The sequence below is a fragment of the Heptranchias perlo genome, chromosome 5 (assembly GCF_035084215.1).
Source record: "Heptranchias perlo isolate sHepPer1 chromosome 5, sHepPer1.hap1, whole genome shotgun sequence".
Classification (NCBI taxonomy): Eukaryota; Metazoa; Chordata; class Chondrichthyes; order Hexanchiformes; family Hexanchidae; genus Heptranchias; species Heptranchias perlo.
Genome location: NC_090329.1, coordinates 64,468,289 through 64,482,675, shown reverse-complemented (window position 1 = coordinate 64,482,675; position 14,387 = coordinate 64,468,289). Strand labels below are relative to the sequence as shown.

Here is a 14,387-nt window from a genome sequence, read left to right as displayed (position 1 = left end):
CTGAAAGGGTGGTGGAAGCAGATTCAATTGTGGCTTTCACAAAGCAATTGGATAAATACTCAAAGGGAAAAAATTTGCAGGGCTACAGGGGAATGGGACTAACTGGATTGCTCTTACAAAGAGCTGGCACAGACTCAATAGCCACCTCCTGTGCTGTAACCATTCAATGATTCTAGGAAAAAGGCAATTTTTGGTCACAAAAAAATCAAAAATCACATGAAACTGCAATGGGATGTTGAAAAAATTCATTTATTGAACAGTAATGTTTCATATACATTTATCAGTATATCTATAATGTATATCAACCAAAGTTTTAATACAGTGCAATAATTTAAGTTTGTATAAAGAATTTGCTTTAGCTGTAGACAATCTGCTAACTCAGGTACCCAATACAATCACCAATATCTTGGTAAGTTTCCCAGATAGTTTTGATCTAAAACATGGATCACTCAGCTAAGTGGGGATCAAACACTGAGAAAAACAGATAATCTCTTTAGGGAGAAGACACTTGGTGACTTTTTTTCCATTTTCTTTAAGTGGAGGGAAGATAGGAAACTATATTTTTCCCCATGGTATTGTTCTACTTGACAAGTTTAAATGTGTACAGTCCATACATAAATTAGCATTTACAAACAGTAAAGATATGCTTTATGAGTGAAACATTTTTTTGGAAAACAACTTTACCATGTACCCAGGTTACTGCTGCCATCCAGATTTAGTCTGACCATTCTATAATACAATATAGAAGTGAATCCATCACTATGGTGAAAGATTTCATTGTTCACATATCTTTACAGAACACATGGCCAGAGTTCACGTATTCAGTTTCCTTTGAAAATCCATTCCAAATCTTCTAATTTACACTCATTAATGATGGTCTCCGTATGATCCAGGGCATGGATCAGGACTAACATCTTAACCATTTCTTTTATTGCTTCTCTAGGGAGACAGAAAAAAAGCAAAGCAATTACAAATCAAGGATTTGAAATGGAGCAAAGATTTGCTCAAAATGTCCTAAAAAGTGGCAGATCATGAAGCTTTTAGGAAATACCAGGCATCGTCCTCTGTTGACAGTCAATAAGAAACTGTTAATCTGTTTTTACTGAAGTAGTTGTTTTAAGTCTGAGCATCACAAATGGTAGGGTAATAGGTAAACTATACATTCACAACAGAAACCATTAGCCTGGCATGTGAATTTACAAGGGCAGACTTAATTTTGTTGAATAGGCAAGATTTATTTGGCCTTTTTCAGTTTGTCTCCATTGTATTCAGTAGACAATATGCTCAAGATGAAAACTAATTTACAGTACAATGAAACAACTACACAAATCGGCTAGCTGATCGGGGTTCTTTGCATAGAGTTCTCCTTATTTTAGTTACCTTAACATGTAGATCAGCAGGAGAATGTGCATACACGAAGAACTCCCTATACCACTTTTGAAGTTACATTAAGAAAAGGAAGAACTTGCCTTTTGTATAATGCCTTATCACATCAAGATGTCCCAAAGCAATTTACAACCAATAGATTATTTATGAGGTCTAGATACGTTATATAAACAAACATGGCAGCCAATGCTCACAAGGTCCCACAGCAAATTAATTAATGGTCAGATAATCTGATTTGGCAATGGCGGTTCAGGGAGGAATGTTGGCCAAGACAGTGGAAGAACTCCCTGTCCTTTAAATCTTTTACACCAATCTGGAGCCTCAGATTACTGACTGTTGCAAAAGACAGCATTTCCAACAATGCAACACCCCTCAATACTGCACCAAAGTGTCAGCCAAAATCATGTGCTCAAGTCTGTTGTGAGGGTTGAACCTACAACCTTCTCAAAGAGTGCTACTGACTGAGCCAAGCTGACATTTATGGATTGCAGATTTTTGCCAATTCATCAACAAACAATCTCACCAATGGCCTTAAACAGACTGATTAAGTGGCATGTGGTTTGATTTAAGACCAGGTAGTTTGGTCAAACTTGATGGCCTGTTTTTATTTTACAGCAATTATATAGGTGTCTGTTACCCTGGAATTAGATATTTTGGGAATGTGGGAAAGGGAAATGATTTTGTAATTTTCTTCCTGTACCACATTGACATAAATAAAGGGGGAGGTATCATTTACCTATTACTAGATGTCCTGAACACCCAAGAATGCTGACTAAACAGAAATTCACTGCAGGAAAATTGAACAGCATAATGAAAATAAATCAGTTCTTTGGGTTTAGTTCCCCTTCAGGAGCAGTTCATTCACCTGCCATTGTTCTCTGTATCTGGAATCATTGCATCATTTTCATATATAGTACGAATAGATTGCAACAGATATCTACACAGGTTTTCCAACTGGGGAATGCTACTCCGTCTTTTCAGTTTTTCAAACCAATGCTTGGGAAAACAAGCTATTATCTGCAGGCAACAGAATGAAAACAGTCAATATAATTTTTCCACAAGTTATCAAAAATGTATTTTTTGACTTAGCTGTGTCCATTCTAAAAGCACTGAAACCACCAAGCACTACAATGTTAACATTTTTAAATAAAAAACCAAAGCTAAAGTTGTTGCAAAACAAAACGCAACATAATATTGTAGCCATCAGAATGTGTGTGATTGGTAGATTGAGAGTCAACAGTCAAGAGTCCCTTATTTCAGTTCTGCTATTGTGGTGAGTAGGTAACCAGGTGATCCCTGAACAAAAAGATCAGAGAACCAATCAAATACTGGCAGCCAGAAGACAGTTGCATTTAGAAGCCTAGCAGCAAGTGCTTGCAGCTGGAAGTAGGTAGGGAAATTATAAAATTTCACATGTGATCTAAAAGACATTGCATTTATGAAAAGCAACATTTAAAGGAATACTCCCCAGTACAGTTTTAGAGGTTATACTCGAGCCACAACATCCCTTATTGCTACAACAGATTAGCTAACTCAGCACAGGCCAAAGATCAACCCCTACACCTCACTTGTCTATATGATTGTGTTTTCCACTGACCATTTACTCACCTACTCAGAGAGAAAAAACTTTTAAGGTATTTTATTCTGTAATATTCCAAAAACTACCCTGTGTATCACAGTGTGATTCCCTTACTGATTTTCTAAGTGCCAATGATGTAAAATGTCTTGTGATGTATGAGAAGTTTCAAGTACTGGCTGTTGGGTGAACATGCAGCTACAAGAAAGTGTTATGGGAATGAGTACTTAGGTAAGCATTGAATCAGAAAGCATTCCAGTATGGTGCATAATTTCAAAGAGATAAGCAAGTACTGAGTGGGGATCCCAACACAAAGGATCACCATCAAAATATAAAAATTAAAATACCCTAACAAAATGTAAACAAAAATTTAATCTATATTAATACCTGCCAGGGCTAGGTCACAATAGGATTTTTGAAAGCCTTCCTGCAATACGTTATTTTAACTTTTCACAGCAATTTTTTTTTTTTTTAAATGATCTTAAGATCATAAGAATATTCACGATACAGTATATTGTGGCTAACTAACATTTACTGCCTAACTATACAAAGTAAATATATGAAAACAGGTCATTCATATCTCATCAAGTAATATGCCCATGACCATTATTTACCTTTTTACATTTCTCTATATTTTCTGGACCAGGAAGAGAGGTTTGAAGGATTAGTAAAATGTAGCGATTGAGGAGTTTTTCTAGACCCATGTCTTGCAGAATCTGTTCTGGTAACAGGTCATCCCACTGGAAAATATTACCTAATAGCTAAAAACAGATTAAATGTTATTTTGAAAAAATCCAGATGCAGTATGTAAAGCATTTTAGTGAAATATTGTCATAAATTACCAAAAATTAATGAAATTATCAAAATATATATATATATAGTGTAAAGTTAGGAACAATATATAAAACTCATATTCTTAAAGAAATTATATTTTATTAGATGTGGTTATGTTAAACCTAGTTACTAAAATGATTATTCAAAACAGACAAGGAAGTGATGATGTGCTAGAATATATTTCATCAAATTTGATTCTTTACATTATTCCACTTTTATACCTTTTCTGTCATTTGATTCCCTTCCCCATTATCACTATTTTGTTCATTTATCTCCCTATTCCTTTATATTTCTAACATCACATTTATCTCTTCTTGTCTCCCCACTCTTTAGATCTTCTGAACTTCACACTATTCTCAGGTTGAAAAATTAAGCAGATAAACTGTTTAAAAAGATAGGATTGTGCCACGAGTACCCTGTAAATTAGCTGGAGAAAGTGTATGCGCCGACCACAGGTGATATCTTCCAAACGTTTTCCTTGCTATGGGAAGTGCCAGGTCTCCACTCAGCATTTCCCCAACCACCCTACACAGCCAAGATCACAAATTATATTTTTTATTAGTTATGTCTTTTTCTCTTGGTTTTTCACTATTCTTTAATCCAAATATTATTTTATTCAATCCAGATGATGTGTGTCAGGAACAGTATTTCTCATATCCTTAAACAAAGCAGGTTCTTGACACAGCTTGTGTTTGAAGTACTTAGCAGGTAATTCTATTCAATTGGTTCCACTGACAATCGTGTGTTCAGTTATCAAAGTCCTACACCCCTTTATTTAAATATACTTATACATTAATGACAGTCTGTTCAAAAACATGAAAAAATGATGCCATATTGCATTCAACAGAGTCTTACACCCTGTAAAGAGATAATAGCATCTGTAAACACAATGTCTTTGTCAAAGAGATGCCTTCTCACCTTCACAGCTGACCAAAACTGTCTTTCCTGAAACCGAGAATGGATTGATGTTCGATTTTCCAGTACACTGTTAAAATGAAGTAAATACGTAGAAGTGTACCTGAAGAACTCAGATATAAAACATTAAAGAGTACACAGGTTCTACAGTACAATGGATTAATGTCTGTTGTAAAAATATAAATCTGAAGCACATTTGTATTATGCTAACTATTCAATCTACTAATACATCTTGGGAGGAATAATAGGATATACAGACTAAATGGTACATAAAAAGAGTAGAAGAGCAGAGATCAAGGGTTCAGATACACAAATCTTTAAAAGTGGGAAAGAAAGTTGATAACATTGTAAAAAAACTGTATGGGACCCTGTGTTTTATAAATAGGAGCATATAGAGTACAAAAGCAAAAAGGTAATGCCAAACCTATATAAATTATTAGTTAGGCCATAGTTAGAATATTGGATCCAGTTTTGTATGCCTTTGTCACGGTCATGGAGGTGGTGCAGAAGAGATTCACTAAAACGATACCAGGGATTAGATGTTTTAGTTATGAGACTAGAAAAAAAAACTGGGGCTCTCTTCATTAGAAGATTATGAGAAGATCTGTTAGAGGCATTAAAAATTGTGAGAAGTGGTAAATAATTTCCACTGCTGGATGAGTCAGTAACTAGAGGGCGTAAATTTTAAGATCATCACCAAAAGTATAAAAGGAAATGTTAGGAAAAATGTTCTTATGCAGAGGGTTGTGAAGAATAGAAAACCCTACCAGGAGCAGTGGTGGGAGAAGAATCTGTGAAAACTTTTAAAAGGGAAAAGAAAAAATTTTAAAGGATGTGGGAAAAAGGAAGGGAAAGGAACTAAGTGGACAGCTGACACGGGTGCAATGGGCCGAATGGCCTCCTTCTGTGCTGGAAATTTCTATGATTCCATAATGGCTTAGTTATTTTCATCTGTAATAACTGAAAACATAATTTGTTTAAAATTTGCCTCCACTTATGCAACTCATCCAAACCAATATCCATAATTATGTTAATATTCCTTTTTTTGGGAGGGATGGGGGAAATTGTGTTGAAGGAGAAGAAATTCTAGCACTAAATACTCTAAATGGCCAATTTTGACAAATAAATTTGCAGAAAATTGCAAAGACCACACATGTGATTTCCCATTATTTGCTCCCAGTGGGTGAGGTTCTGTGCCAGAATTGTTAATTGGAGAAAAATATCCACCCTTAAATGTTAAATATTTAACCCTATAGGTCTTCAAGTATTGCAGTCTGGACATTCCAGAAAATATTATTTACGGAAAATTTTGTTTAAAAACAATCACATTCGGAGAGCTCATTCATGGAGCTTTGAATGTATAGGTTTGCTGAAACACTCCTGATCACTATCCCGTTGAAAGTACTCGTGTATTGACATTGGGTGAAGGCAGAATTAGGTTCACCTGTACCCTGTTTGAATAACCTATGACAGTCATACATGAAGAATGGCCACTTGTGTGAGCTACCAGAGGGCAACCAGTGTCCATGGTACTGTAACCAAACAAGGAGTCAATGTTTTAGAATAGGAGAGGGAAAAATGAATGACAGAAATTAAGTTAACAATGTCACAAGAGATCATATTAGTTAGGAAAAAAGAAAAAGTTAAAATACATCCTTTCCCCCATTTCTTGATGCATATGCACTTCCAAGGGAGGACTTAGAGGGGGCGGAGGATGGTGGAAAGGAGCAGGCTATGGTAGTTTTGGAGGATGCTCCTGGGACTTGTCCTCTACACCTGGTGGATTGCCACGTAGAGTGCTGAAAAAAGTAAGTGGCTCCTGGGGATGCCAGTGGGCAAACTTAATGCAGTTTTTGCCCAGTTATTTGCTGAGGGAACAGTGGACCCAGAAACTGCCAGATTGTGCCATATTGTTTATTGGGGGAGGGTGCAAGGAGATGTTGGAGCCAAGTTTAAGGGTAAATTATGTAAATTTTGTTTGTTTCTTAGGGTGATTTTTTTTTTTTTAAAAAGAGCTTATAGCATGACGAGTGAGGAGCTGTCAAAGCATCCATATCTCAAAATGTTCTTGTAATCATAGAATCATAGAATCATAGAAGTTACAACATGGAAACAGGCCCTTCGGCCCAACATGTCCATGTCGCCCAGTTTATCCCACTAGCTAAAATTCTCCAATCCTGGCAACATCCTCATAAATCACCTCCGTACCCTCTCCAGTGCAATCACATCTTTCCTGTAATGTGGTGACCAGAACTGTACGTAGTACTCTAGCTGTGGCCTAACTAGTGTTTTATACAGTTCCAGCATAACATCCCTGCTCTTTTTTTTATTCATTCATGGAATGTGGGCATCACTGGCAAGTTATTATTTATTGCCCATCCCTAATTGCCCTTGATAAAATGTGATCGGGGAGAAAATCTAAATGAAGGAGAAAAGTTTGCTATAATTGTTGGATTAAAAAAGCAGAAAATAACCAATTAGAAATGCAATAAACAGGCGTAAAAACTTGTGATAGTCCTGAGAGGTGGGGGAGGTGAAGAGAGAAAGAACGAGTGAGTGGGTAAGAGCGAGTAAGAGAGTCAGAGTTCTAAGAGTCAGCTAGTGAGTGAGAGATACTGTTTATCATTAGATATACTCTGTTCCTCATGCAATTGTGTCTGAAGTCTCCAAGGAAGAAGTTGAAGACTTGTTATCCAGTGCTGTACAGTGGGCTTTCACACGGTTAACCAGCAGAAGCAGAAGACTGAGCCATCATGATACAGAGAACTGTCACGACAGTTACAAGAATTTTTTTTTAATATAACGATACAATGAGTCGGAAATTGCTTTCAAAATAACCATGAGCCCAACAGCGCTCACAGTTATTAGTTTTGAAATCAAGGAGCAAGTTCCGACGACCGGACATGTGCAGTCAAACACGGAAATCCGGAACTTGCTCTTCCTGGTTCGCCGGCTGCAATCAACAGAATCAACGGACCAGCACCAACTTGTTCTCCTGCCCAGCTGGAAAATAACTAATCTTGCCACAAAACAGGTACCCTCAGTTTTTTTAAGTCTAAACTAAGTTTTAACAGCGTGGTAAGTCTTAATGACTGCCAAACAACCTCTCTAGCACTAAAAATTAACTTTTAAAAATGTGGCATCTCATTACTCCTGATTTTAACAGTCTTTGTACATTTAAAAAAATTATTTTAAAAATTAAATTTTTAAAAAACCTCTCCTTTCTCTTTTATCTGAGTCTTTTAATCTTATCCTCTTTATTTCGCTTTCTCTGTCATTTTATAATATCAGTCCCATCTGGGTTTATGGTCAGAGCTGTTTATCTATGAACTGCACTTCCTGGTTCTCACAGCATGGCTTGCTTCAAGCTGATTGGTTGAGGGGCCTCAGAGATCCTTTCACCACTCACACAGCCCGGGAAAGAACGCTGATGTTATTTGAACTCGCTGTTCAAGGAAATTGCCGCCAAAAAGAAGCGGTAACTTAGTGGGTGAATTTAAATCTAATGAGTGGCGAGCACTGCTGGTTCACTGCTCGGATCAACTTACAGGCCAGTACATTTCTTCTGCAATCTCCAGATATGATGGAATTTCCTTTCAGAGAAAATGAAATGCAGCTGTAAATGATGGTTTTTTAAATCTTTCCTAGAGCTTCCAGTCGTGCATGTGTGTGTGTGTTAGAGGACATGAGGAAAGAGATGACCATATAAAATCTTTAACTTACCTTTTTGGATACAGAGGAATGAAAACATCCTCTTCCACAGACAGAGTTATTCTCATAACAATAGTTTTCCTCAGAACCTGTTAAAGACAAAAATGCTCAATTTATTTAAAAACCCTGTCTCCCTGAAAATATTTCAATACACAGCAAAATATAGATAATACTTAAAAAAATTAATTTAACATATTTGTTCAAAAGGTGACTTTCTACTACTATACCCAACAACAGGTTAACTAGAGGCATAAAAGGCTCAGGAATTTGATCCAACACTGTTAAAACCAGTATTGCAAATTTTAACAAGTTCAAATCATTTGATTTTCTGCCTAATTGAACAGTTGTTGTTCCTGTGCTATTTTGTGAATTTTACTTTATCAAACACAATTTATGAACACTCAAGTTACACTACTTAAGATAAGCTGGCTCTATATAAAGACGGAACATTTTAAGACCAATCCTATTTATTAGTTAATACAGCCCTGATAAAGGTTTCAAATCCCTCAATATTTGTTTCAGTAATAGCCAGTTTATCAGAATGTTACATTCCTGATTATTATCCTCCACACACCATGGATACGATGTGTTAATGCAACAAATTTGAGCCTGACCAAAACTCATGCAACTTCCTTTTCCGTCACATATGGCCACCTAATTATTTGTGTCCTTCAATTGTTATCAGCACCTTCAGTGTTGTCTTTGGAAGCACGAATAGTGGCTTATCTAAAGTAACACACTTGTTTTTGGTCTAAAAGTTTAAGAACTTATTTTGTACAGTTACACACAGGACTGCCAACATTTGACACTTCCCAGATGTGAGATTTCTAGTTGTAAGCCAAAGACCTTCATGTTAAAAACAAGCAAGGGTACAATTAGCAAGCTTCACTTGTAACATTGGCCACAAGGGATGGCTGTCCATAGTTAAGTCAGAGTTTGCTGTCATTACCGCTGATGTGACCACTCCATGTCACCAATTTTCTTCAGATATTAGATCAAACAAGTTGTTCTTAGTAATTACAGGAAGTGCTTTCAGCCACTCACCTATCAGAAATTCTCTGGAAGAAGTGGTCTCACATCAGAAAGGATATATAAGCAACTGGTATGAACTCATGAAAAATGTTACGTTTTTAAAAGGTAAAACAAACTCTCGTGGCCTGCTGTATCACCATTCCTATTTTATTGTTGAAAGAACTTACTGCTGTTAGGAATTCGCCCAGCTCCCTTTTGAACACTTGCAGTGAATCTACTCTCATCACACGAGATGGCAACTTGGTCCAAAGGTCATTGACCCTCTGTGAAAAGCAAAAGCTCCTGACATCCAACCTAGTTCTACGCTTACTTAACTTAGATGCATGTCCCCTGCTTCCACCAAACCTAATCCAAACATTCTATCCACGTGGACACAAGTCTAGTCCTCATTTTTAAAAAAAACCTCAATTAAATCTACCCGAAGTCAAACACTTTTTGTAACGTGAAAAGATCCAGCTCTCTAAGCCTATTGTGGTAACTAAGGGCTTTTAAGCTTGGTATTAATCTAGTGCCCCTCCTCTGAAACTTTTACAGGGGCTCTATATCACCCACCATGTGAGGGACCAAAACTGGACACAGTATTTATTCTACATGAGGCCTAACCAATGTCTTGTACAAGGACAATGTAGTGCTTTTTGTTCTATTTTAGATTGTCCTAGTAATACATCCAAATATTCTATTTGCTTTTGCTATAGCCTCGTTGCACTGATTGTGAACAGGTTGAGATTCATACACTAATACAGCTAGGTCTCTTTCCTGCTCAACAGACCATAGTTTGGATCCGTGCATGGTATACACAATTGGCATTAGCCCTGTCCATATGCATAACATTAAATTACATCTGCCAGACGCCGGCCCAATCACCCGTTGCACCTAGATCTGATTGTAGTCATTTTTTCTCAACCTACGTTCTAACACTTGCACAAATTTTTGAGTCATCCGTGAACTTGTGGACAATTCCCCCAACAGCTTCATCTAGATCATTAATATAAATAGTGAAGAGCAATGGTCCTAACACCGATCCCTGTGGAACTTCACTATTTGTAGAACCACTACCATTATTAAGAACCCTCTGCCTACGAAAATGCAACCAATTCCCTGTCCAACCCAAGAATGATCCCACCAATCCCACAGGATACTATCTTATAAAGTAGCCTTTTGTCAAAAGCTTTTTGAAAATCCAATTATACAATGTCAACCAGGCTACTTACATCCACCAATCTAGTAAATATCTCAAAAGATTCTAGCAGGTTGGCAATATATGACCTTTTCCAGAAGTCATTTTGAGAGTCCGTAATAACACTTTCTCCGTCCAGGTGGTTATGCACAGTGTGGGTAATTTTCACTGTTGGCGCAGGTGTAAAACTGGCAGTTACAGTTCAACCGCCCATTATACACCCCTTGCGATTTTGTTTTCCACTGCAGTCAATGGAAAGGAAAAATCGCGTGGGGTATATAACAGCCAGTTAATCCACAACTGCCAGTTTTCCACCCATTCCAAATGTGAAAATTGCCCTCGGTATCTGAGATAATCCCTTCTAACAACTTGCCTATAACCTTCAAGCTAATGGGCCTATATTTCCCAGTCTGACTTGTAGCCCTTATTGAATAATGACACAACATTAGTTTGCTTCCTGTCTATGGGTTTAATCTCCGACCCTAGGGAGCTGTATATAAAAAAAATGTAAGGAAAAGAAATGGCATTAAAAATAAAAAGATTAAACTGCGACATCAGGAAGATTCTTCAAAATATTCTGTAGCAGAGATTTGTGTACCTGTGTGGCTTTACTTTGTTCATCTTTAAAAACAGCATATTCCTCTTTTAGCTTTCTGCAGATTTGTACTAAGCTGTGTGTTTGTGAGGATGACAAAGGGTCCCACACATGGATTACAAATCCTGGGAAAATAAAATTAAACTTGGTTTTCAGAAATCATTTGCAAATTAAGTGAGTTATTCCAATACAATGTGAATCTGTAAAATATCATTACTACACACATTTCAACACAATTAGTCATCACAAAAACTCACAGGAACAGGAGTAGGCCATTCAGCCCTTTGTCCTGCCATTCAATTAGATCATGGCTGATCTGTATCTTCACTCCATCTACCCTCCTTGGTTCTGTAACTCTTAACGCCCTTGCCTAACAAAAATCTATCAATCACGGTTTTGAAATTTTCAACTGACCTAGCCTCAACAGCTTTTTGGGGGAGTTCCAAATTTCCACCACCCTTTGCATGAAGAAGTGCTTTCTGACATCTCCCCTGAACGGCCTAGCTCTAATTTTAAGGTTATGCCCCCTTGTTCTGGACTCTCCCACCAGAGGAAATAGTTTCTCTCTATCTACCCTATCAAATCTTTTAATCATCTTAAACACCTCAATTAGATCACCCCTTAATCTTCTATATTCAAGGGAATACAAGCCTAGTTTATGCAAACTGTCCTCATAACTTAACCCCTTTGGCCCCGGTAACATTCTGGTGAATCTGCGCTGCACCCCTCCAAGGCCAATATATCCTTCCTGGGGTGCAGTGCTCAGAACTGAATGCAGTACTCCAGATAGGGTTTTGCCAGAGCTCTGTACAGCTGTAACATAACTTCCATCCCTTTGTATTCCAGCGCTCTTAAGATAAAGGCCAACGTTCGATTAGCCTTTTTAATTATTTTTTGTACCTGTCCACTAGCTTTTAGTGATTTCTGTACTTGGACCCCTGAATCTCTGCTCGTCCACAGTTCCTAGCTTCTCATCATATAGAAAATATGCTGATCTATCTTTCTTGGGTCCAAAGTGGATGACCTCACACTTTCACACACTGAACTCCATCTGTCACTGTTTTGCCCACTTATTTATTCTATCAATATCCCTTTGCAACTTTCTGCTCCCATCTACACTATTTACTGTGCCACCTAAGTTAGTGTTGTCAGCAAACTTGGATATATGGCTCTCTATTCCTTCATCCAAGCAATTTATAAATATAGTGAAAAGCTGTGGTCCAAGTCCCTGGGGGACACCACTAGTCACATCCTGCCAATTTGAGTACATACCCATTATCCCTACTCTCTGTCTCCTACCTTCTAACCAATTTCCTATCCAAGCCAATAGGTTGCCTCCAATTTCCATGAAAAACTAAACTTACTAAAGAAACAGTTTGTTATAACTGTGACTTAAACCAAAGCCAGGAAATTTGGATATTGTTAAATTACCTTCAATTTTAGACATGACTGTTTTCTCAATTACAGTGGGGAGTAGTCTTGTATCAGAGTTTTCCTTTCTCTTGAATTCTTCATGTTCCATGTGACAGAACTCTTCCAATGCTAAAATCCAGGGCATTTCCACCAAGTCCAAGCAGTCAGGCTAAACAGCAATGATGGATATTGGGAATGTGTTAACTGCATCCATTGCCACTCCTGCCCAATTCTAATCATTTTACACAAAGTATTGTGCATCAGAAATAAACATACAAATACAACTATCCCTTTCTGCAATATGTCTAACAGTTTAATTGCATTGCATTCACTCTGCACAAAATCCTGATTGAAGGTACATTTCACTTCCTTCTTTCCATAGTCTCCTCATGCCATGTATTATCTGCAACCAGAAAGCCAGTGGGCAACCTACTCCTAGGTGCTGCTCTGAACTAGTGCAAGGATAGCTGCAATGTTGATCTTTGCTCCTCCTCTGTAAACAACATTAGTATAGTTGTGCACTGCAGGACTCATCTGCTACTGCATCTTTCTGATTCAAAACATCTCTTAATTAGATTAGAAACAAGGCTGATCTGCTGGTAATGATATCTGATGAACAACAGAAGGAATGAAGCTCAGGAAATAGCGAAATCTAGTGAAAAGAGAAAAGACTAAAACCAGCAATCTCTCTATTAACAGCTAAACAATTTTTCACATTATTTAGATAAGGGTGGTGGAGGTCAGTACTTATATTGAAAGTTACTCCCACCCACTTTATAAATAGCATTTCTTTAGTAACTGTATTTTTTACTCTGACAGACATCCTGATCAAGGTGTAAATTTTCTTTCCAAATTGAATATATTTTTAAATTAGAATAAAACTGTACTAGTAATCAGTAAATTACCGGCAGTAGCTGTAACAAAGAGGAAAGCATTAAACAGCATTTTTTCAGATTATGTTTTCAGGTACTATGTTACAAAAGTTAATGATGTGGAGATGCCGGTGATGGACTGGGGTTGACAATTGTAAACAATTTTACAACACCAAGTTATAGTCCAGCAATTTTATTTTAAATTCACAAGCTTTCGGAGATTTTCTCCTTCCTCAGGCAAATGTTTCAAGATCTCCTTGAAGCCTACGCATTTATACATATTGAACAATAATACATGGTGTTTACAGACTGCCCCTGCAACTGCCCGTTGCCAAGGCAATCACCGTGTTCAGACAGAGAGGTGTTACCTGCAGAACCTCCGAATACACATTCAACAAAAAAACAAACAGGGAAAAAAAACAGAGAAAAAAAAACACAGAGAGAGGCAGAAACATCCGGAAGGCAGAGAGAGCCAGCAAATGACCCATTATATTAAAAACAGATAACATTTGTTCGCTGGTGGGGTAACGTGTAGCGTGACATGAACCCAAGATCCCGGTTGAGGCCGTCCTCATGGGTGCGGAACTTGGCTATCAATTTCTGCTCGACGATTTTGCGTTGTCGTGTGTCTCGAAGGCCGCCTTGGAGTACGCTTACCCGAAGGTCGGTGGATGAATGTCCATGACTGCTGAAGTGTTCCCCGACTGGGAGGGGAACACTTCAGCACGAATCTCCATCAAAGACGGGCACCTCAGCACCTCACTCTACCGCAAGCCCACGGACAACCTCACGATGCTCCACTTTTCCAGCTTCCACCCTAACCACGTCAAAGAGGCCATCCCCTATGGACAGGCCCTGCGAATACACAGGGTCTGC

The 14,387-nt window shown here is 37.8% G+C and overlaps 1 protein-coding gene across 4 annotated transcripts in view; it reads right to left on the bottom strand.

Annotated features, from left to right (window-relative positions):
- Window positions 1-230: 230 nt before the first annotated feature.
- LOC137321815 (intron Large complex component GCFC2-like) overlaps window positions 231-14,387 on the bottom strand; it is a 57,460-nt gene continuing 43,303 nt past the window's right edge. For 2 of the 4 annotated variants that reach the window (XM_067984514.1, XM_067984515.1), the window contains exons 12-19: window positions 12,658-12,808; window positions 11,230-11,351; window positions 8,435-8,511; window positions 8,260-8,304; window positions 4,715-4,781; window positions 3,577-3,723; window positions 2,252-2,403; window positions 231-939 (exon numbers count right to left, since the gene is read on the bottom strand). In XM_067984514.1, coding sequence (XP_067840615.1) covers window positions 822-939; window positions 2,252-2,403; window positions 3,577-3,723; window positions 4,715-4,781; window positions 8,260-8,304; window positions 8,435-8,511; window positions 11,230-11,351; window positions 12,658-12,808 — 879 coding nt within the window. In that variant the 3' untranslated portion in view covers window positions 231-821. The remainder of the gene's footprint in view (window positions 940-2,251; window positions 2,404-3,576; window positions 3,724-4,714; window positions 4,782-8,259; window positions 8,305-8,434; window positions 8,512-11,229; window positions 11,352-12,657; window positions 12,809-14,387) is intronic. The other 2 variants (XM_067984516.1, XM_067984517.1) reach the window with 1 other exon arrangement.